General features: G+C 39.1%; 1 protein-coding gene across 1 annotated transcript; it reads left to right on the top strand.

Moving 5' to 3' along the window:
• The first annotated feature begins 299 nt into the window (after positions 1-299).
• Positions 300-23,976, top strand: LOC140240277 (uncharacterized protein MT2135-like). Its single transcript, XM_072320064.1, has 15 exons — positions 300-424; positions 3,563-3,740; positions 4,466-4,527; positions 8,633-8,719; positions 10,665-10,700; positions 11,436-11,475; positions 13,777-13,913; positions 15,840-15,962; positions 17,665-17,799; positions 18,110-18,205; positions 20,141-20,217; positions 20,589-20,654; positions 21,199-21,315; positions 22,435-22,615; positions 23,248-23,976. Exons 1-15 carry the CDS (start codon positions 374-376, stop codon positions 23,326-23,328), a joined length of 1,467 nt encoding a protein of 488 aa, XP_072176165.1. The 5' UTR covers positions 300-373; the 3' UTR covers positions 23,329-23,976.
• The last annotated feature ends 287 nt before the right edge of the window (positions 23,977-24,263 follow it).

Here is a 24,263-nt window from a genome sequence, read left to right as displayed (position 1 = left end):
ATATTAAAGTGATAGTTACACTTGAAGGTATATTTCCCTTTTGTCTTTCAAATTAAGTAAAAAATAGTCACTTAAGTATGCACCTGATCGCACCATTAAGAGCTAAAAATTGAAAAAGCTCCCTACCGTGGGAGGCCACAGGGGGAAAAACCCCTCCCACGCCCTCGCTCGCGCGCACATTCGCATGCCGAGATGCCGAGTTATGAAAATCTCACTCATAAATATTTTTTGAACTTGGCATCCCTGATGATAGTCTTTGTCTGTTTGATCTTTCCAGATGTCATACAGTGCAGATGAAATGGATGCATATCTGCTGTACTACAGAAAAAAACCTGATCCATTTCAACAGTTTGGAGATAGGGAACTCTTCCTCATGGCAAAAGGTGCAGAGCTTTTGATTCTGGACTTCAATCATCAATGCAAGGTAAGATTAAAAGTTTGTCTGAGTATGAACATGAAATTGAATTTCTTGAGGGATACTTTTAATTGTCCCAGCCGAACGAGTTCGAGCAGGGGACTATGAAACGGGCTCTGTACGTGTGTGTGTCCCTGTGTGTGTGTGTGTGTGTGTGTCCGTGTGTGATCAAAATGTTCAATTTGCTACTTCTCTGTCATTTATGAGCCAATTTTGATTCTGTTTGCTTTATATGATAGCACTACATGGGAGCTTTGAAACTTCTATACAGAATTTCAGTTGTGACCTTTGACCTTGACCTTTGACCTATATTGTACATTTTGCTACAAAGTGCTACTCCTTCGCCATTTCTAACCCGATTTCGATTCCGTTTGCTTTATGTGATGGCACTAGGTGAGGGTTTCAAACCTTCTACACAGAATTTTGACCTTTGACTTCTTTGACCTTTGACCTTGATTTTTGACCTGTATTGTACATTTTGCTACAAAATGCTACTCCTTCGCCATTTCTAACCCGATTTCGACTCCGTTTGCATTATGTGATGGCACTAGGTGAGGGCTTCAAAACTTTTACAGAGAATTTTGACCTATGACTTCTTTGACCTTTGACCTTGATTTTTCACCTATATTGTACATTGGCTACAAAATGCTACTCCTTCGCCATTTCTAACCCAATTTTGATTCCGTTTGCTTTATGTGATGGCACTAGGTGAGGGCTTCAGAACTTCTACACAGAATTTTGACCTTTGACTTCTTTGACCTTTGACCTTGATTTTTGACCTATATTATACATTTTGCTACAAAATGCTACTCCTTCGCCATTTCTAACCCGATTTCGATTCGGTTTGCTTTATGTGATGGCACTAGGTGACGGCTTCAAAACTTCTACACAGAATTTTGACCTTTGACTTCTTTGACCTTTGACCTTGATTTTTGACCTATATTGTACATTTTGCTACAAAATGCTACTCCTTCGCCATTTCTAACCCAATTTCGATTCTGTTTGCTTTATGTGATGGCACTAGGTGAGGGCTTCAAAACTTCTACACAGAATTTTGACCTTTGACTTCTTTGACCTTGATTTTTGACCTTATTGTACATTGGCTACAAAATGCTACTCATTTACTCATTTGGATAAAAGTATGTATTTGGGGTAGAAATGAACCATCATGACAAATGACATTTCATCCCATAAACCCTCCATACATTAGTATGCCAGACAAATCCCAGTGCAATATATGAGTCAACAATATAAACTGTACATACAATATTATAACCGCTACACTAAACATGGAAGACTGGACAGCAAACGCTCCTTTCATACTACAGTAATGTAGAGTGTTTTTGTTTCCCTTTGTTCTACAATATCTCAACTGCTCGTAAAAGCGTTTTATCTGTGAAGTGAACGAGCTACAATTTGTTGACTAATTACGTCCCATTTGCTCACTGAAGGCCACTCGCCAGAGCAAGGCAAATCCCTTGTTAGTGACTGGACATATAACATGACTCAACTCCTGTGACCATTTCTACAGGACCTTACTTTTTTCTTTCCTAGTACTTCTACATACCACCATCAATAAGACTGTGGTGCAAACTTCTCTCTCTGTCTCTCCCTCTCTCTCCCTCCCTCTCTCTCCCTGGCTCCCTCCTGTTCTTTCTCTCTCTCTCCATTGACCAAAGGCAACTCAATAAAGTATGAAAAGTAAGAGTTGTAGCCAAGATGGTAGCCACTCACTCCTAATACCCACGATCCTTTGTGGAACTCTAACAATGCTATTACTCTGTGGTGTAAAAGTTACAGACGTAACTAGACTTGGAATTTGTCAACACTGACAAATTAGGTGATCCGATCTGTTCGTAAATCAATGATTTGAGTCCTGATCCAAATGGTAACGTACAGGTTTCATCATAGTGTTGAGGGGACATTGGCTGTGTGATGTTTGGATTCTCATTTAGAAAAGGGAGTCAGACCTGCCATCTTTGGTACCGAATTCTGTATACACTAAAGAAGATACAGAATGAAGTATATTTGACCTTTGACCCAACTTTGCACACCCAAGATGGTGTCTGAGCAAAAAGTGATTATTTTATAAAATGATCCATGTACAAATGGTCTTTGCGTGTGCAAAATATGGGAAAGATAGGACATGTATTCACCAAGATACAGGATGAACCAATTATGACCTTTGACCCTAATTTACATACCCAAGATGGTGTCTGATCAAGTAGTTGTTATTTAATGAAATAATGTACGTGACATGAACTAAACATGTGCAAAATATTGGGGTGATAGGGGCTGTTTTTCTTGAGTTATTGCAAAGAAATTTGCAGAAAGAAAGAAATATTCCAATACATCGAAGATAAGCTTTAATTTCAACCAAGTTTTTTGAGGTGATGCTGACGTCATTTGAAGAAACAAAGGGCACACTTACGATAGCCCAAAGTCTCAGCTACATCATACTAAAATCTGGGAGAAATTCACCAAAGCATAAGTGAGCTAGTGCTCGAAAAAGATAGTTATGTCAATTTTCATTTCCAGAAAAACTGCACTCCCAGTATAGAGATAACACGTAAGCTGGTCAAATTTGACAAGATTACTTTCAATCCATTTTTTACGAGGTGATGCCGTCATCCAATCAAAATTTTGTAAGTAGACTTCTGAAAGACCATTAAATAAGCTACAACATACTGAAATCTAAACCAAGAAGTGTCTATTCCTTTCTTTTTCTGGTATGTTCAGAGTGTAAACCAAAAGCCAATTATAAGCCTTTAGTGTAGGGTTCTGTTGTTTTGTTTTGGTTTTCTGGGACTAAGAACTGTCTATCTCTCTATTTTTCTGGCGTGCAGAGTGTTTAAGCCAAAAAATGTGGCAATTGATTTGAACATTGAATTTTGTGGTACTCAGAATCATTTTTTTTTTAACATTCAAAATTCATTTTTTAACATTTTTTTTTTCAATTTCTTTTCCACAATAAGCCATTGTTTTAGGGTTCTGTTTTTGTTTTGTTTTTTCTTGGATGCGCTGTATTGTGAATGAGCTTCAACAAGGGGGATGTGCTTTGATAACCAGATATGTATTGTGTACACATGTATATCTTTCCCGTTGATTCTAATTGTGCCTTTTCTTTTGTGCATGTTGTCACGGCAGACTACTTATCAACTCAGGGGCATTAAAGACATCAAACCAGTGAAACACACAAACCTGGTCAGATACAACATTTTTCTCTCAACTGAAGATGGCAGTGCTGCCACCCATATGGCCCACATGGAAGCCACCCTCAACCTAGCAGCTAATCGAACTGTCCAATCCACTTTGCATAAACTAGGTAGGTACCAGTTGTTGGAGTAAAGCTTCTCGGTGTAAACATAACTGTTTCAATCATGATACACTAATTTTTGAAGGTGTGCCATTTCATTGTTTGGAAATAAAGATTGACATACAGGAATCTCACACAAGTCAACATGATGTAGGCGAATCAGGGCAATTACCGCCCCCGCGAAATACAATGTACAGGTTAGTGATAATGGTAGAGTACAGATTAGGTTTAGGGTTAGAGTTTTGGTTAGGATTAGGTTCAGGATTAGGATTATGGTGAGGGAAGGGGGAAGGGTCCAGGGTAATTGTCCAGGGGGTAATTGCCTTAGACCCAATGTAGGTTCACCCATAAATGGGTCTTAATTTAGTTTAATATTTTAATACTAGGGTTGACTACTGAAAAAGGAGAAGTGCCATGAGTTAGCAGCAAATATAAGGCAATTATATCAATTGTGTAAAACTATTAAAGTGTTCTGTAATGGTTATTTTATCATTTATCTCATCTGTGCATGAATTAAAGGAAACCAAAACCCAAATATTAATTCAATCCACATTAAAATTTGGGTTTTATTTTTAGTTTCCTTTAAAGATGATGCATTCAGTATAACCAGAGTGAATGTAATGTGAAGATATACACTCCTTTTGAATTGTTTTGTAACAATTGATATTAAAGGGAGTTAGATTGGGTATGTTCAGTGTATTCTTTGCTCTAGCTTCGCTTGCTTTTTTTCCCAGAAATTAAAGGGAATGATGACCAGGCTTGTGACAAACTGAGCAGAGAAGCGAAATGCACCAAGGTAAATGTTCTTTTTGTGCTACATTCTTAAAGTGTTGCGGTGTGATTTCTTTTTTTTTTTTTTTTTTGAAATGTGGAGTGACAGGTTTGACATTCTTGGTATGTGCCCAGAGTTGCCTCCTTGGTTGTGTACATTTCTGCATACCATCTTGTCTGGTAGGGATGCAAATTGATACGTCCAAGAATATGGCATGTTCACTGTAGACAGGTGTCATGCCTGTGCACTGAAATATACGTCAGCAGAAAGGAAATCTAGTTCCTGAGTGGAAGCATTATGTTAGGATACATATGCATAGCTGTATGTATGTATATTATATTTGTGAAACCACAGTGTCCACAGTAGGGTGAAGTGTAGGGATACAGTATCTGGTTTTGATGTGAAGTAAGTTTGCTACTGGAAGCTTCTTGTGAGTTGCAGAAGACAGCAGGCAGTCATTGAGAGAGGAGGTAGCTTTTAGGGAAGCTGAGAGATTCTGGAGTTTGTTCCTGCTGCCGCTCCACTTCATGGTTAGTTGCAAAATAAGAACTTGATTTGTGTCATCAAAGTTTGGTTGTTCCCATTGTACCTTAAAGGGTGTGTACAGATCTGGTTGAGGTGAGGATTTAGCTTTTAACGTTTTGCGAGATATTCAGAAACCACTCTATGAGATGTCAAAGAGCATGCAATTCTAAGGAGTATCAAAAGTTTATTTGATGAAATTCGGTTTTGAAATGGCCAAGAACAAGGTGAAACAAAGAGATCCTAATAAAAGGCGTGGCCTGTCGCCTTTTATTATTATCACTTTTTTTGGTATCTCGGCCACTTGAAAACCAATTTTCATCAAATAAACAGTGAATTCTTCTTAAAATTACATGCTCTTTCGTATTTCATGAGAGGTTTCTTATCTCATTTGGGAATACCGGTATTCAAAACATGAATCCCCACCTCAACCTGTACTGTACAGTCCCTTTAAAGGAGAACGGGGCCAATTTCTGTAGAAAAGCGAGTGTTACAATTGTATCAGTGCTTCAGTTGAATTATTGGCCTGTTAACTGATGCCTACTGTCACTGATACTGCATGCTGTTAATGTGAACCGTGAAATTGTTCATTTGATGTTCACCATAATGTTTTGGTATACAACGTCGCACTCGGAAATCCCGCACACATATAAGTACTGTACAAGGGCGCCGGAAGCGGGGGGGCAGGGGTGGCACTTGCCCCCCCAAACAAAATGTTGGGGGGGCAAAACGAGTTTTTGCCCCCCCAAAGTGCCCCCTGTAACAAATAATTAATCACTGATTTAAAGACCAAAATGAACAATAAAGGCATATTTCTTGTCTAAATGTTGTAATTTCGTAACTGAAAATGTAAAAATTTTCGCCCCTAACGGGGCGAAAATTATAATACACTAACAACAAACATTATTGTATCTATACACTAATAGTAACTTATAAGTAAATTTAGTGTATAGCCTCGTGTCCTCGAGTGTGCCCGCTGAAACATACCTTTAGTACATTTTTAATTTTCTTCTTTGCTTTCTAGCAGTATAAGAATATTTTTTTATTGTTCGAACGATGCGATCATGTTTAAGCTTTTAATGAGTACATTTCAGATAAATTGCAAAGTGAAAGTAGCTCGCTCGTTCTGCCCGTACTTATAGTAAAATGAAAAGTCTTCATAAGTTATTATCATAGTCCTTCGCAGTGATTTCTTTTACTGGGTTTAATGCCTCAGAAATTTAATTTAAAATGCTGTATAAAAGCGACTTTTATACTCTGTTTTTACAAAAAGTCCCTACCGTGGGAGGGGGTATCCCCCTCCCACACCCTCCCCCGCTCGGTCGCTTCGCTCCCTCGACGAGGATCTCACACCATCACATAATATACCCCCGTATTTTAAGATCATAGTCCTTCCAACTGTTTTTTTTTTTCAATATGTTAATTCCCTAGAAATTTGCTTTTAAATGTTCTATAAACGCGACTTTTATACTCTGTTTTTACAAAAAGTCCCTACCGTGGGAGGGGGTGTCCCCCCTCCCACACCCTCCCCCCGGGCCGCTCGGTCGCTTCGCTCCCTCGACGAGGATCTCGCACCATCACAGTATTAATGTACTCCCGTATGTTATGATCGTAGTCCTTCCAACTGATTTTTTCAATATGTCAATTCCCTAGAAATTTGCTTTAAATTCTCTGTAAACGCGACTTTTATGCTCTGTTTTTACAAAAAGTCCCTACCGTGGGAGGGGGTATCCCCCCTCCCACACACTCCCCGCGCTCGGTCGCTTCGCTCCCTCGCCGAGGATCTCACACCATCACATTATTATGTACTCCCGTACGTAATAATCATAGCCCTTCGCACTGATTATTTTTCACTATGTTTAATTCCTTAGAAATTTGCTTTTAAATGGTCTATAAACGCGACTTTTATACCCTGTTTTACAAAACCTCCCTACAAGGGGGGGGGGGGGGAGGTATCCCCCTTTCCACCCCCCCCCCCCCCCCCCCCCCCCCCGCTCGCTTCGCTCCCGCGCCGAGGATCTCACATCGTCACATAATGTGCCCCCGTTGAGATTTTGCCCCCCCAAAACCAGAAGTGTTCCGGCGCGCTTGGTACTGTACGTATAAGAGTATACGTACGCCACACATGTTATGCACACAAGAAAGGCCGGCCGGCAGCCCGAACTAGAAGTTGTTTACAGGATTGACAGCACGTATAGTAGCGCGCGACGCACTTGTAACAACTGATTGAGTGCGCACTGCTAGTGCAAACATTGTGACGTCGGCCGTGCATGTTAGTGAGAAATTAATACAAGCACACGTGACTCATTTCAGCACTTCCAATTGGCTACATTCTTGAATCCATTTTATAATACGTGATACCTGACTGGAGTGGTGCTTGTGAACCTATGTCCTTCTTCTTCAAACCATTACATAAGGAATATAGAAAGAATACAATCAGTGACTTGAACAAGTCTGTTTGGAAATAAAATATCAGATATCGGAGTATTTACCTTCATAAACAAACTTGAGGATAGCTACCCCATGCTTTGATCAGCTACAATTGTATGATCATTGTATTGAAAAGTGCACTCAAGAACTGAGGGAAAGATGAGATCTGTGTACCAGCAGAGTGACTGTGCACTTTGTGCTGCTTCTGTTGAGTAAATGCCTATTTAGCATCATTCTCTGCACACTTTGGAGGTGATATAATGTCTTTGGTGTTTTTTAAACCTGTGAATGAGTTCTGTGCTCGCACAAAAGGTAAACCCTTGTGTCAATTTTTTCACTTTCGACAGTTATTTAATAGATGTTGGTGAAGTTACCTTGACTTGGGAGGGTGTTCAAAATAGGATGATGTACAACTTATCAATTCACTTTTTTTCCATTTTTTGTTGTTACCTCCGCCAAGGAAGAAAGTTATATTTTCATAGGCATTGGTTTATCTGTGTGCAAAATAACTCAACAATTTGTAAACGGATTGGGATGAAACTTCCAGGAAAAGTTGATGAGGACACATGAATGGATGATTTGGGACTGTTGGTAGTGATCCAGGAATTTTTATGAATTTTTGAAGGATTTTTTTTTTTTTTTTTTAATCTTTTGGCAGAACAGGTCAGTGAACATTAGAGAGTTCAAGCAGTGCATATTTGAGGTTTGCATGCATGCACTAAATTAAAAAGCGCATGCTTTGCTTGGGCAGGTGATGCGCAGCTGGAAGCCATTGACAAAAACAAAAGACTGGGTAATTTTCAGCATACATGGACCTGTGGAAATGAGCTGCTTGGTGAAGGTCTGTGCTCTCTTAGTGCTTTTTTAGTTACCTCCGCCAAGGGAGGTTATGTTTTCATAACCGTTGGTTTGTTTGTCCATGTGCAAAATAACTCAAGAAGTTGTGAACAGATTTGGATGAAACTTGCAGGAAAGGTTGAGAATGACACAAGGAAGAGATGATTACATTTTGGTAGTGATCCAGCAATTTTTGTGGATTTTATGAAGGATTTTTGATATTTTGACAGGTACGGTCAATGAACTTGGAAGTTCAAGCAGCGTATTTTTGAGGTTTTCTCAATTTGACAGTGTAAATTAATCATTTTTTTTTCTTGTTTTTGTTTTTTCATACATAAAGTGTTCGGCATATGGGCGATGTGTCAAAGGTCATGTACCAGTAGATCCATGGCTGAGTTATGCACTAGAGACTCAACAAGTACTGCAGGTAAAGTGAGAAAAGCAGATTTCTAGGCCAGTGTGTCTTGTGTGTGCATGTGATGGCATGTGAGTGTGTGCATTTGCATTGTGTTGCGTGTGTGTGTGTGTGTGTGTGTGTGGATATGAAAGTGTGTATTTTTGTGCTTGAGTTTACATAATAGTGTTTATGTGTGTATGTATGGGTGCTTTTTAGATGTAAACTATGATGATTGCGCCTTGCTATTCTTTAAGGCCCGGTCCCACTGCACTTACGGATGCAAAGAGGATGTAAAGCGTACAAAAAATCTTGCCATCCGTTGGAAAACGCTACGAATCCGCTGTGTACCCATCGCATACGTGTTTCATCCGCTCTATCCATCGTGCATCCGTCCACTGTGATTTCATCCGCGCAAAAAGTTTTAAGCTGCTTAAAACTTTTAGAACGGATGAACTTTCCGCTGTGTACGATGTAAATCCGCGACATACGAGCAACAAACGTTGTATGTCCGTGCGGCATCCCTTAAACGTCCGCTGCATCCTCTCTGCATCCTCTGGGCATCCTCGCAACTCACATCCGCTGCAGCTAAAAACGGAAAGAGGGAGGAAAGATATGGTACGTGGAACGTCTTTACATCGTTAATAGCACGTTAATAGAAAGGATGTAAGCGTATGCATCTCGTATATAAAGCATTTCGAAAGCATCCCCTCTACATCCGCTCTGCATCCGCTCTGCATCCACTCTGCATCCGCTTTTTTTCCGTTTCGCAATTATCTCCGGTAACCCCTTCGGAGCTGTCATCCCCTTCCATCCGCTTTCATCCGCTAGGCTTCCGATGAACATCCGTCTAGCATCCCCGCTACATACTACCCACGTCCGTTCTATTTCCGTTCTGTTACCGCCAATTTTCGCCAATTTTGTCAATTTCTGGAGCGGATGAAAGCGGATGAAGCCATCCCCGAAATTTTGCTCGTCCGCTGTGTCCTTTCTGCATACGCTTTGTGTCCGTCGGCCAGTGGGACCGGGCCTTAAGACCCACAATGGATATCTAGCAATGCTAAGACACTGCCATCTTTTTACTTCCAGAAAATACATCTGAAATGTACTCATAGTTATGAGGCATAGGAATCAATGGTAAAGAAGCCTGAATTCAGATTAAGCTACGTACAGTGTATTCTACAGTCAACTGTATTTTTTTTTTATCATTTGCATACTTGCCAACATTTTCATTTGAAAAAGCGGTAGAATCCAGGATGCCTATGCGAGCAGCGTTAGCTTGAATGCTAATGAAATCTTCAAAAGCGGTAGTCTACCGCCAAATGCGGTAGAGTTGGCAAGTATGCATTTGTGCCAAATATGTTTAAGAAGCTAGTGTATACACTCCAGTCAGCATTGCCTTTATATGTGCATTAATGTGTGGATGCTATTTATGTGTAAATGTTTTAAATGATTTCATTGTAATTGATAATGAAAGAAATTTTAATTCATTCACAGAGGCATAAAGAACAAATAATGAATGGAATAGAAAGAAAAGATGAGATTTCATATGTGTTTTTTTTTTCACGTAAATGACATTTATGACTTTCAAACCTTTTTACATTGCTATTTAGCATGTAATTGTCAGATGATCCTTCCTCTTATTTTTCATCACTGTCATGAAGAGTTAGTTACAAATACAATTGGGACTTTTGCTCAGAGTCTGAACCCATTGATTTGTTGGAGGGTAGTTGTAACTGAATAAAGGAAGTTAAATATGTCTCAGTTCCAAAGCTTAGGGGTGTAGGAGCAATTAATGCTTTCTCTGCTGAAATACTATACATGTACTTAAATGTGTTTTGTCAATATGCATACTTAGTGGTAACCTCTTATGCAGCATGCATTTAGGACATCACTGATGTACAGAAACTTGAGCCAGCCTCTGAAATCATTACCCATAAAGCATGTTTTATTCTTTGATTGTCTTCCCTTGATCCAGATTGATGAGCCATTCAACCTGGTTCAGATGCCTGCTGTGAGTAGATGGCCTTCTAACATGCATATGGAATCAACCTGTATGTCTCATGCTATTCTTCATAACACTCAATGTAATCACTTTGGTGATACAAAGTACTGACTACTGTATGCACTATAATAGTAAGTCTTTTTTTCTTTTCTTTTTTTCGAATTGGGACTTCCCGACAATTTTGCAAGTGGTTAAATTTGCAATTGTGGAGTAGTGCTGAACGGAGAAATGTATGCATGTATGTGTCACATTCATGTTGGGATCAGAGTTGATATGTTTGCGTATTTCTTAGTTCGCGAATAGCACCCGACTAGCAAAATTTTGGAGAAAAAAAAACCAACAGAATATTTGGCATATAGGCAGTATAATAGATGATGTGAAAATGGGTGTTGTATTTTATACATAGTGTTATTGCATCATGTCATTGTGCTCAAAGTGATTTTATCTGCCATATTAAAGTGGTTATTCAAGTGCAATTCTACTGCATGTTCATCAAGAAGTTTAATCAAATGACCAAAATGGTAGAAATTGAAAAAAAAAAAAACCAACTGAAATCAAATAGAAAAAATATATGGCAATCATCTCCTGCGATGATGTCATCACCTCACTAGTCTCTGATTGGTGTGCACACATTTGTCAAGTGTTTTCGCATCTATTTTTATATTTATCAAGCACAACTCATTGCATGCTATGTGCTTATGTTTTCATAATATTATCACAATTTATCAATATCTTTCTCTACAGGCACACAATGCATATAACAACAGAGCAGACTCATGTGGAGGTAAGTTAGAAGATTATATAGACATTGTTTTCTGTTAAAACTGCAATCCCTTTTATAGACATTTGTATCAGTTAACATTATGTAAATGCACCATTAAGAAAACAAATGCCTAAATTTTCAGGTGCCTGCATTTAGAGTCACAAATTACTGCAGGTTATGAATACATAGATAAACAATAAGTTTTGTTTAGGATTTATTCCCAGCTCTCAGGGAAGTTGAGATACATTGCAACTTAGAGATAAAATAATGGATGTACTGTTAGAGATTTAAATCTCTAGATATGCTGCCCTAGGATTTGTTGCAGTATATTTACAGACTTGTCAAATGTAATATCAGCCATACATTCACAATGATATTTATCAGTAGAATAATACGATGCCAGTTTTGTGAAATGGAGCATATACACCCATCAGCTGCTGACTGGAGGTTAAGGTCTCACACTGTGTGTCCTCAGTATTATGCCAGCACCCAGAATCAAGTTGTGAAAGTTGCAAATATTTGAATGCCAGTGGTGGGTTTAACAGCAATTTCCATCTGAACATGGTAATAGTTATCTGAGTGACATGATCATGACATCATTGACATTCATGCACTCAAATTGACCACATGCAATTAAATTTTAAATTCTTCAGGAAAAAATGTTGAGTTATATTCCAGGAGAATATGTAATAATGACAAAGCAAGTAATTTCCAGTGCACCTTTGGCAAATGCTTATGAAAGAAAAAAATTAACAAATGCTATCATCATTAGCTCAGTTAGCAAGTTAAATGATTGACTGATATTTGGGGGAAAAAGAGGTTTTTATGCCTCCGCCACGAAGTGGTGCCGGAGGCATTATGTTTTCGGGTTGTCCGTCCGTCCGTCCGTCCGTCTGTCCGTCCGTCCTTCCGTCCGTCCGTAATGAATTTTGTGGACAAGGTAACTATCAAAACCTGTTGAGGTATCCTAATGAAACTTGGCATGTATGTGTATTAGGGGGTGAAGTTGTGCCTATCAACTTTTGGGTGCACATGCTCAAGGTCAAAGGTCAAAAGGTCAAGGTCAAATACATAAAATTTCACTATTTCCACCATATCTATTGAATGCCTGAAGATATTTTCTTGAAACTTAGTGTATACATGTATTACCCAATTAAGACTCTCTGGTGAAAGTATGGGTCATGAGGTCAAAGGTCAAAGGTCAAAAGGTCAGGGTCAAATACATAAAATTTCACTATTTCCACCATATCTATTGAATGCCTGAAGATATTTTCTTGAAACTTAGTGTATACATGTATTACCCAATTAAGATTCTCTGGTGAAAGTTTGGGTCATGAAGTCAAAGGTCAAAGGTCAAAAGGTCAAGTAAAAATATTAAAACTTTTTTTTTTCTCCATACCTTGGAAAATTGCTCAAGGTATCTTCATGGAACATAGTATATACATATACTGACTGGAAGTGATTATCTAGAGAATGTAGGGTTCATGGGGGTCAAAGGTCAGGGGTCAAAGGTCAAGTGCAACACTTCAAAATTTTACAATTTCCCTCCTATCATGCAATGCCAGCAGGGTTATTTTTTTTTTACACTTGGTGTATGCATACATGATTAACCTAATAGAAATTATCTTGAAAGTTTTTTTTTTCTTCTTTTTTTGCCTCAAAGGTCGAAAGGTGAAAGATCAAGTGAAAGTGCTGAAGTAACTTTTTTCTCCATATCTCGGAAGTGGCTCAAGTTATCTTGAAACTTAGTACATATTATGCATGTTCTACCTGAAAGTGATTATCTTATGAATTTTAGGGTCAAGGGCCAGATGAAAATGGTAACAATTTACTATTCAATTCAGAAATTGCACTTTTTCTCCACACCTGTACCTTGAAAATTACTCAATGCCTAAATGTATGAATTGGTCAAAATCGAGTTTAAGTCCTTAAATCCCTAGATACATGCTCTCCTATTCATCCAATTAAACCTAGGTCAAGGAAGGTGAACATTCAACACATTTGTGACAAACTTGTCATTTTAATATTTTGCCAATTTTGTGAAAATGTAATCACATATTGTCCACATGTACTATCTAGACCTATTGGGAAAATCATGCATTATGGCGGAGGCATACCAGTCGCCAAAGCGACATTTCTAGTTTATTCATAGTCTGTATAAAGATGTTAACCTTGGCTCCTTCACTATTTGATGATATGATAATTTCCCATACCATAACCAAAAAGTACTGTCTTGGGCCAAGCATATTCTAACTTTGCAGAGTTACAGGATCATGAAAATCCAATCTTTCACCATCCATCTTTCCTTTACTGAATGTTCAGTTGCAGACAACTGCCCCTGGCCCCCGCCCTATAGTAGAGACTGTTTGGATCTGGCCAATCAGGAGTTCAGTCTTACCGACATGCTCAACATGGGCATCAGGGCACTGGAGATTGATGTATGGTGGTGTTTTAAGAAGGTAGGAGAATGTTCCATAAAGGGTAAAAGTTTTCCATCTTTATGGCAACTCTTTCTGGAGTCACATCTTGACATGATACTGTACAGCCAGAGGCATTAAAGAAGAAATCTGGACCAGTAAGATGTTCATCTGAAAAGAAAGAGTAAAAGTGTCTGAGCAAATCAATAAAAAAATTGATCAGTGTCAGATGAAAACAAGGGAAGTTATCAAATTGTGAAGTGTCACTAAATTTCACAGAACCATTCTTGAAGAGTCGATCTGAATATGCAATTGATGTCATCCCCTCACAACGTGCCATACAGTTTGTACATAAAATTTTGAAAATTTCCAAGTTTTTGTTCAGATGCAGTTATGCCCAGTCGCATAATCCTAATATATCTGACTGCTCATAATTCTAAAATTATGTAACCAGGAATAACATATTTACACTTTCGTAGCAAAAAAAGATCAATTCTCAATATTTTTGTACACAATCAGTGGAAAATTGTAAGGTGATGACATCATTAGCTCACTTTTTGTACATATTCATATCAACTGTTTGAGAACTATTTCGCAAAAAATTGTGAATATTTGAAATTTCATAACTTCCACATCTTTTATCCAATTTTGACCAAATTTTCACTGTTGTTTTTTACTCTTTCTTTTCAGACTAACTTTTTTCTGGACTGAAATTCCCCTTAAGTTAACTTCAGATATTAGAGTCTTTATAGGTCAGACTGCCATTTTGGTCAATCTAGGTCACATATTTTTGAGAGACAAATAATACATCACATTGCTGGAGCTTTTAGACAGTTAATTTACCTGATCACTCGATGTTGTAGTTTCTCTGTAACCATCCCAAATGCTTAGAGCTGTGAGCAAAGTGTACACAAAAATGTAGAAAGGACTCGCAGTCAGTCGGGAATATTTGTTCAGTGCAGTTCTCAATCATCGTATGACATTCTGGTTTGACAATGAAGGAAATGACCCATCTCCTTTCAATCATATTGTATCTTAATTCGGCGTCTATGAGAACTCCCTCAGTTTATACGCATTCTACAAGTAGCAGCCATCTTTACAAACCGTCTTCCAACTACATTGTATATCAACTTGACGCAAAGAACTTCTTAACCCGTTGATGACAGATTGATTGTGCTACAACACGCATTTCCCATAGACACTTGCCCGAGTATACTCTGGACTCGTCCTCTTAATTTGTACCAATTTATAAACAAGATAACAGATGTTCAAGGACAGCATTAGTTCAGTTTAAAACAAACTGCAACTTTGTGTGAAGATGGGATGACAAAAATATATTTTTAGATTTTCCTTTCAGGGCTAACAATATTTTCTGATGGGATGAATATGTCTCATTAAGCATATGTCCACACACCAGTGCAAACTCATCAGCTGAAAATATATTTGGAAGCCATGTTGATTCTATGGAAATCACCCTCAAGTATCTATTTAAATATGAAGTCATACTGTCTGAAGGATGACTAAACAGAACTTAACACTGTCTGTATTTAAAAACATTGTACTATCATGTAATGTTTCCATGTACTTGTTGGGGTTTTAATCAATCTTTGGAGGCTTCTTTATCAAATTTAGTGAAATGATTTTTTTTTTCTAATGGTATTAGGATTTGTACTTTAGAAGAAAGCAGTGAATGCCTGTCAGCAAGCAGGCAAGCATGGGGCCGAGCGGCTGTATGTCCCCTGTGAAGTGCTAGGCAATGAGGATAAAGTGCCTTGCCTAGGAGCATTTAACCCCTGAAGCCAGGGAACTTGAACCACAAGCCTCAGTCAGATCATGGATAGGTCCATGGTCAGATTGATAGTCTACGGAATCACAATGGCTCCTTTGAATAGATAGCTATTGCAATCAGAATGGCAAAGTTTCAGCTGATTTATGCTGCATTTTGTTTGTGAATCTTTTTCCTCCAAGATACGCATGAGCCATTTAGTTTGTGGACCAGTGGACAGGTTGTTTGAAGATGGCATGAAAGAGATAGGAGAGTGGGTTCATCGACCAGAGAATGACAAGAAGGTGATTCGTATATACCTTGAGGTGAGAGAATATCCTTTTACTATTACACAAATTACATTACATGTATCAAATGGAAAGAGCATGTATCAACTTACTCATTATTGTATTGTAAAGTAAGATATTTTTTGTGGCATGAATTTTTTTTTTTTTGCGAATTGGAGCCGATGGCTTTTTTTTTTTTGCAGCGTAAACCAAGCAATCCCAGTTTCAGCTTGCTCTCTTCCCAATCCATTCTAATGAAATTACAGAGCTTTGCAACATTGATGGATATAAGAGAGGGTTTTTAGCTCACCTGACCCAAAGGCTCAAGTGAGCTATAATTGCAATCGCCCTTCGTCCGGCGTCCGTCGTGCGTCGTGCGTAAACTTTTTACATTTTCATCTTCTTCTTGAAAACCCCAGGACCGATTTTCATCAAACTTGGCAGGTAGCATCCCTAGGGGGTTAGGAACTCAATTTGTTAAAATGGGCACCATACCCCGGCCCGGGGGCCCCCAGGGGGCCCAAACCCTCCAAAATTAAGGAATCTGTAAAAATCTTCTTCTCTAGAACCAGAAGTGATAGAGCTAAGTTAGTACTATGAGTTAGTACATTGATGACTGTAGTTTCAAGTTTGTTCATGGCAGGATCAGGGGTGCCCCCCTTGGGACCCAGGGGAGGGGGTGGGGAGGGGTTCTAATGGGGCCTAAATTGTACATTTTCATCTTCTTCTTGAGAACCCCATGACCCATTTTCACCAAACTTGGCAGGTAGCATCCCTAGGGGGTTAGGAACACAATTTGTTAAAATGGGCACCATGCCCCACCCAGGGGGCCCCCAGGGGGGCAAACCCCCCCCCCCCCCCCAAAAAAAAAAAAAAAAGATTAAGGAATCTTTAAAGATGTTCTTCTCTAGAACCAGAAGTGATGGAGCTAAGTTAATACTATGAGTTAGTACATTGATGACTGTAGTTTCAAGTTTGTTCATGGCAGAATCAGGGGTGCCCTCCTTGGGACCCAGGGGAGGGGGGTGAGGAGGGGTCCTAATGGGGCCTAAATTGTACATTTTTATCTTCTTCTTTAGAACCCCATGACCCATTTTCACCAAACTTGGCAGGTAGCATCCCTAAGGGATTAGGATCTCAATTTGTTAAAATGGGCACCATGCCCCACCCAGGGGGCCCCCAGGGGGCCCAAACCCCCAAAATGAAGGAATCTTTAAAAATCTTTGGAATCAGAAGTTATAGAGCTAAGATAATACTATGAGTGAGTATATTAATGACTGTAGTTTTGAGTTTGTTCATAGGAGATCCAGGGGTGCCCCTCTTGGGGGCAGGGGGGGGGGGTGGTTGGGAAGGTCCAAATGGGGGCCTGAATTGTACATTTTCATCTTCTTCCTGAAAACCTCATGATGGATTTTCGTAAAACTTGGCAGGTAGCATCCCTAGGGGGTCAGGATCTAAATTTATCAAAATGGGCACCATGCCCCACCCAGAGGGCCCCAGGGGGCCCCAATCCCCAATAATTAGGAATCTTAAAAAAATTTGGGCCCTTATTGTACATTTTCATCTTCTACTTGAGAATGCCTGGTCAAATTTTGGTAGAGCTGTGAATAATTTAGATTAGTGACTGCGTGAAAGGTGAACTTGCGATACTCAGGTGAGCGCTAGACCCGCGGGTCTCTTGTTTTTTTTTAATCGTCTTAATGATATTAATTCCCTCTATCTTTTTCATTTTTCTTTCCAGGATGGTGAATATCACACTAGTGGCCATGATGACCTAATCAATGGGCCAATCAGGGATTATCTGGGGGACAGAGTCTTCACCCCTGATGATCTAAAGATTCTTGGAAGATGGCCAACTCTAAGAGAAATGAGACAGGTGAGATAGGCAATGGTGCATCATAGAAATAGACATGATCATTAATAACATGAGTATAATTATGTGAAATCAATGTTACTTCAAAAGTCATGCAAATGAACAGTGGGACAGAAGGAGAATATCATGTTTTAAAACTGAGACTGTTCTTATGAAGTGCAAAGGGTGCTACAACAGACCTTGTAAATAATGAATAAAGGCTCATATTCTTCCTATTTTTTATATGTTCTAATTCACTGAAATTATACCACCCGTATCCTTCAGTTTACATCTGTCAATACATTAAGGATCTTGTGGAATTCTCCTTTCACAGATGAAGAAAACAGTCTTAATTGCAACCGATGGGGATTACACCCATGGAGGACTCTACATTCAAAAAGGATACTGGACAGAAGCCATCAGGAATGAGGTGAGTTTGTCATTCAGTTGTGGTATTGATCCTTTGGAATTGACAATGTTTGCACACCACGGCATAGTAGTGCTCAGCGTGTCTCATGTTAATATGTGTCAGGTCTTTACACTGCATCATGCTAGGGAATGGAACAATAACAACCCAATAACCATGCAGATAACAATAAACATGCACTTTGTCTACAAATTAGCTTGCTTACAATTGAGATAGCCTGCACATGATTTCACAAACTGAGACATATTTTATACTGGTACCTGTATAGGAATTTATTTTGGTAAATAATGAAAATTAGTTCTCACCACAAGTGGAAGAAGCGTAACCTTGTTGAGTATTTGTTATTATCAGCAGTTATAAAGGTAGGCTAGACTTCCATACGTATGTACCCCCCACTAAAATTAAAAAAAAAAAAATATCTGAGCACTTATATTTTGTAGTTATATGTGTTTATAACTAAATTAGTTGAGAGAAATACAATATAATGAACTTACCAGGTTCGGTTGTCTACTCCTTGGGAGGGTACAGTTCAGCTGCATCAGAAAGAAAGGTGGTAAAGATATCCTCTACTCTGTGGTACTGCCTCCACATATATTCGACGAGGTGAAGCCCCAACTTATCTTTGCGGGTGTGCATTTCAGATAGTTCATGCTTGATTTGCCACCGCAGTCCTTCGATGTTTTTCGTGTGTTCCTTTGAAACGGGATCAACAAAATGTAATGAATGATTAACGGTTAGATGGTGAAATCCTTGTGTTCCTAGTTGGTTGTATGCCTTCCAACAGTCCCTGACAATGGTAGTTCCAGTTAAATATGCGTGATGACGAGTGGTTCTAGCATCGCTCGATCCCTCTTTGTTGTCCGGTAATGGAACAAGGAAGAGTTCTTTGGTATCCCTACACATCCTCCCAAATACCCACTCTCTGTCAAGCGGTCTCCCTCTGTTGTATTTGCGTTTTCCAAATTTCGATTCGTTGATCTCGATGACTTTACCTGGTCCACCAATGGGCGAGTTGCACTGGAGCTTGTTGAGAACAGCCCTCTGACTCGCCTCTCTGCAGTAGTTGTAGTAGTCACTGACAGTCCCCCTGCTCATTGTGACAACTCCTTTAGATCTAGAGCTAGAGCTACGCGAAGAAATTGATGCAGTTTCAGAAACGGAAATTGATGCAGATAAAGATATGGAAGATGATGAACTTGATGTAGAAGGAGTTGAAGAAGAAGGAGTGGAAGGAGTATCCGCAGCCGTCTCTACATCTGTTTCACTGTGTTCACTTTCTGCGGTAGAATCTCTGGAGGAGATGGAAGTCTTGTGAACCGCTCTGGTATGTGGCAGTTTGTGAATGAAACAATACACAAGAAGAAGACTGCGGCGCAGACTCACATTGCTCTGGTTAAACCAAGTACCTTTCCGGATTGGCACTTGATTTTTCTTCTGTTTGCACTTCCTCTTGTTGCACTGGAAACATGATTCAGATATCTTTCTTCCTTGGCTCTGAACCTGAAAGCGTGAAGAAGAATAAGACAAGCAAATTAATTGTCATTCATTACAAGTTCACAATGTGTAGTAGCCGACTTCGTTTTTAACAATAAATTGAAAGTCTCGTGTTCGTTGGACATACGACCTACCCTGTAGACGTTATTCAGCTGACACTTGCAGGTGGGACACTTCATGCTGATAGCGATTTTCTTCGCTCATATTCTAATATCCAGTTTATATTGCCAGCAGTTGCAAAGTGAATCAGCAGCTTTACAGTTGTATTTCAGTGCGTGTTGGTTATAAAAACACTACGGAAAATTTAAGCAATCACATTGTGTGTTGCTTGTATATAAATGTTTTCATCAGGCAGTGTTTTCACAGAAGGAAATATTCTCCATGATGTTTGATCTTCTCTCATCTCATGATTTCTGTTGCCATGGTTTCCCCTCAATGCTACAGTTCACCCCTTACCCAGAATGTGGAGGATGTCATGTTTCATCTCCCCTGAGGTTCTACTGTGATAGCACAAATTATGGGTAAGTTAGTTTTCATAGGGGTAACATTAGTTTTCTGTGTTTGTTGAATGAACCCAGACGAATGCTATACCATTTCAGATTCCTCATTAGAAAAAGAAAACAGAAGCCTTGACTTCCAGTCTGTAACAGGAAACTCATGAATGAGGCCAAATTTTGTGAGCCAAGAACACATCCCCTTGCAGATAAAATTGATATTTGATATTCACCACAATAATAGAAGACAATAGGATATGCTGGTATTTTATGTTTTCGTAATTGCGTTCATTTGTGATTATGCTCCAAGGAAATTGTAAAGGAAAGATGGACATTGTACAATGTCCATGGGACAGCTCATTCCAACCTTTCTCTCTTTTTTTTTCCTCCTCAATCAGGCCATTGTGGAATGGACCAAAACAAACTGGGGTGATCTTGGACTTTACAGAGTTCATGAAATGTGGGTAAGTTTCCCCGAATGCATGCTTGTGTTTTCTCCGTTATGGGGGGGGGGGGGGGGGGAATCACCACAAGTGAAATTTCTCTGCATGGTGCCTACAAACAAACAGAGTTCAACTCAATATGGATTGTTTACAGCTCCTCATCAACTACATGTTACAAAAACAGCTTCTGGGGTGTGTTATTTCCAATTTTCCCTTTCTTTCAGATTTCACACTACTTGTTTCAACATATCCGCCCATTATATTACACATTTGGGTGTGCACTTCTTCCTAGAATCTATGAAAGTAGCAGTCTCATCAAAAATTCAAACTGATGAATCATGACGGGTTACTCTATGACTATTGGCTCCCTCTGTAAGGTTTCACTGTTAGGTCATACATTGATATACATGTAGGTCCATCTATCAGCAAGCTCTTTTTGTATATGAATTTGCTGACATGATATCCCACAACGCAGTGTACCACTGTCTTGTTTTGATACACTGCCTGCCTACACTGTGATCAGTCTACCAAATTCAGACACCCATCTCTCTTTCACCCCACCCAGTGTCCAGTACCCAGCAGCTGACCAGGTCAGTCCCATGCTCCTTCGGACAGCTGTGTGGACATGGGCGGAAGGCCAGCCAAGCAGGTCACTTTCCAAGGCTTCTTGTGTCTTCCTCAGGTGAGACACACTTTTGAAATATCTTCATAGTGTGTAAAATCAATCTTCAGAGTGGCATACTTTGCCATCAAGAAAGTTCTCTGTATGGACATATTCATTCTCAGGGACACTGTCAAACTTCACGAATGTGTAACAGAGTGTATCATTTACCAGACCTGTATGGTATTGTATACACCATATAATTCGTAGAAGTTTTATTCTTGCAAATTTTGTGAGTTGAGTGCGAACTGTGAATTTAACAACAGGATTCTTATCCAAACATAAATGCAACATGCACTTTTACATTTCTCTGTTAATTACTTTACTCTATGATCGCAAAATTGTAAGGGAGGTACCAATTCACAAAAAACAAAGCAAAAAATCAAACTTGCTATATATATATGACATTAACAGAACCCCACTCCAGCAGTGACTTGTTCTGTTTCTGTCAAGCATATAGAATTTTTTTGTTTTCAATCATATGCCAATCTATTCCTTATCACCCTTAGACAGTGCTTAAATGGTGATGAAAGTGTTTTGTTTTAAATACTTAAATTTCTCAGGAGGGTTTTTGAAATGTGTGTTGACCTCGCTGAGTTAAGTCCACCTGACAAGTAACCGAAAGAAGCCATTTGATAATATGCTTGATAAACTATAATGCACTATGACACGCAAAACAAGATACAGTAAACCAGCGAGTTCGACCCTTTTTGAGCAACTCAAACATCTTCATTGTCTCTCCCAAACCTTGTGTTTGCATCCCTGGCCAATCGTCTGGGTCAAGAAGCAGGAGTCTCCCTGAAAATGTCATAATCTGTTCATTTCTAAATAAGAGAATATTAAGATCTCCCTGATTTGGGAATTATTTTTGCCCCATGGAATGCATGTAACACACAGACATCTCCCTGATTACTGTGTGGAATCTCCCTAATTTGGATGTGGGAATGTTGGCAGACCTGCATTATGATTGATTTGTTGTGACGGGAAAATATTTTGAAAGATTGTATTGTATTCAGCTTGGTTGGTCAAGAAAATTGAAAATTGATGTGCTATGACAGGAAAATATCTTAATTGGTTGTATTCTATCAAACTTAGTGTAATTTTATTTTCATTTTTTTGTTGTTCTCTGTCTCATTTTAGTGGAGTTGATTACAGATGGTACACTTCTTTGACTTGCTCAACCAAATTGCCTTCAGCTTGTGTCAAGACTGAAAATCCGGATGAATGGACACTGGGGGTGGCCACAAGCTACGGTCATCCCAGCGCTTGTCCCGACGGCTTTGTCTTCAGCGCTCCGGTCAACCGGTCCAGGCAACAGAAGGTTTGTTCAATGTCATTTGAAAACTTGCCGACATAGATGTGCGTGGCAGTGGGCACACCATCCATTTCACAGCTAACCAGGCAGACAAATCAAGTCAAACTGGTTTGGTATTTCATATCTCATACTGATTTGGGCAGCCTGAAAAAGACCATACAAGGATGAAACATCTGAAATGACACAGTGGGAAAACAGATGTTAAGAGATGAGGATTATGACTGCTATTGATTTTTTTTTTTTTTTTTTGGGGGGGGGGGGTCTTAAAATGAAAACCATTTCACAACATTTTGTTTTGAGAGTTGAATATTCCTTCAAAATGATGCACCCATGCCCATAATGTAGAGTTTCATATATACTCGTGCAAATATATACAGTATATGACATTGGCTTCCTGCTAATGTTAGTGCTATTTATCTTCTTGTCATAATGGCCCATATTTGGCTCTTCGATTTAACAAAACTTTAAATCTTCATAACTCTTTTGCAGATCATCCAATTTTCCATGATGATTTTTCATCCAATGTATACTTATATACCTAATATATATATTTCAGATTTGATTTTAACATAGCAAAACTGTAGCAAAGAAACACCCATTTCTCTATTCTGTTCTTTTTGTGTGTATTTTCTTTGCAGTTAATTGAGGTATCTGGAGGCAAGACTATGTGGATCAACATCTCACCATACATTCCACTCCTGAACATGCTCTTCCAGTGACTCGTACTAATTGTGCAATTTGTACTCCATGAGGTACCCCTCAAATTTCTCTATTTTTGTACGTGAATGGCAGGTTGCTGTGAGATAGTAACAGTAACACACTGTCGGTGCTTATTGCTCAGGTCAGTAGACAATTATGTGTTATGTTATTAGTGACAATCAAATAGTACTAATGACTTGCATGGTGTGATATTTATTTACTGTCAGTTGAAAGAGCATATATTTATAAAAGACAGTCAGCAATATTCAATATTTATGGGACATAGACATTAAACAGTAATTAGTGTAAATGGTTTCCAGTGTGAGATTGAAGGGACTTTGCAGTTTCTGGTCTGTAAATTTTTATGTTTGGGGATTAAAAAAAAAAAAAATGGGTGTGAGACATATATCGTCGCTGGGTCGACAAGACCTCATATTTACAAAATTTCAAATGTTCTGGAGAGTCAAAAAACGTGGCAGCCAAAGCACTATAGTGAATGGGACAGCCTTTCCTTTGACATGCTGTGGTGGCTTCATTTTTAGAGTAAGACAGTTGGGATTTGGACAGGACATCACTTAAACCATTATTTGACCATTAATCCAAAAAAGTAATTTTCACCAAAATTTCAGATACAGGGTCTTGTCACCCCAGCGATGATATACATGTATAAGAACTCAGCCTTCTTGTAAGTCAAGAATTGTAAGCATCTGTGTAATACTGTTTCACTTCAGTACATGTGTATTTTTGTGTGTCCGTCTCTGTTTGTATGTGTGTGTTTGCGTGTGTGTGTGAGTTTGTTGGTGATTAGGTCAGTTGTATTAAGTCTTCCGGGATACCTGTGATGAACACAGTCAATGTCCATCCCACCTGTGCCTATAGTCTTATCTGGGTATCACCTCACTGTCTTGTAGAAAAATAAGATTTTATCCAGCAACACAGCTATATTTAATGTGGA

Source organism: Diadema setosum, chromosome 2, assembly GCF_964275005.1.
Source record: "Diadema setosum chromosome 2, eeDiaSeto1, whole genome shotgun sequence".
In the NCBI taxonomy this organism is placed as follows: Eukaryota; Metazoa; Echinodermata; class Echinoidea; order Diadematoida; family Diadematidae; genus Diadema; species Diadema setosum.
This window is presented reverse-complemented; position numbering and strand designations above follow the sequence as displayed.

Excerpts from the sequence above, each read along its gene's own strand:
- LOC140240277 (XM_072320064.1), top strand. The coding sequence starts at position 374 with ATGGCAAAAGGTGCAGAGCTTTTGATTCTGGACTTCAATCATCAATGC. Across the intron at positions 11,476-13,776 it reads CAGAGCAGACTCATGTGGAG|TTGCAGACAACTGCCCCTGG; the intron begins GTAAGTTAGAAG and ends CTGAATGTTCAG. Across the intron at positions 22,616-23,247 it reads ACCGGTCCAGGCAACAGAAG|TTAATTGAGGTATCTGGAGG; the intron begins GTTTGTTCAATG and ends TTTTCTTTGCAG.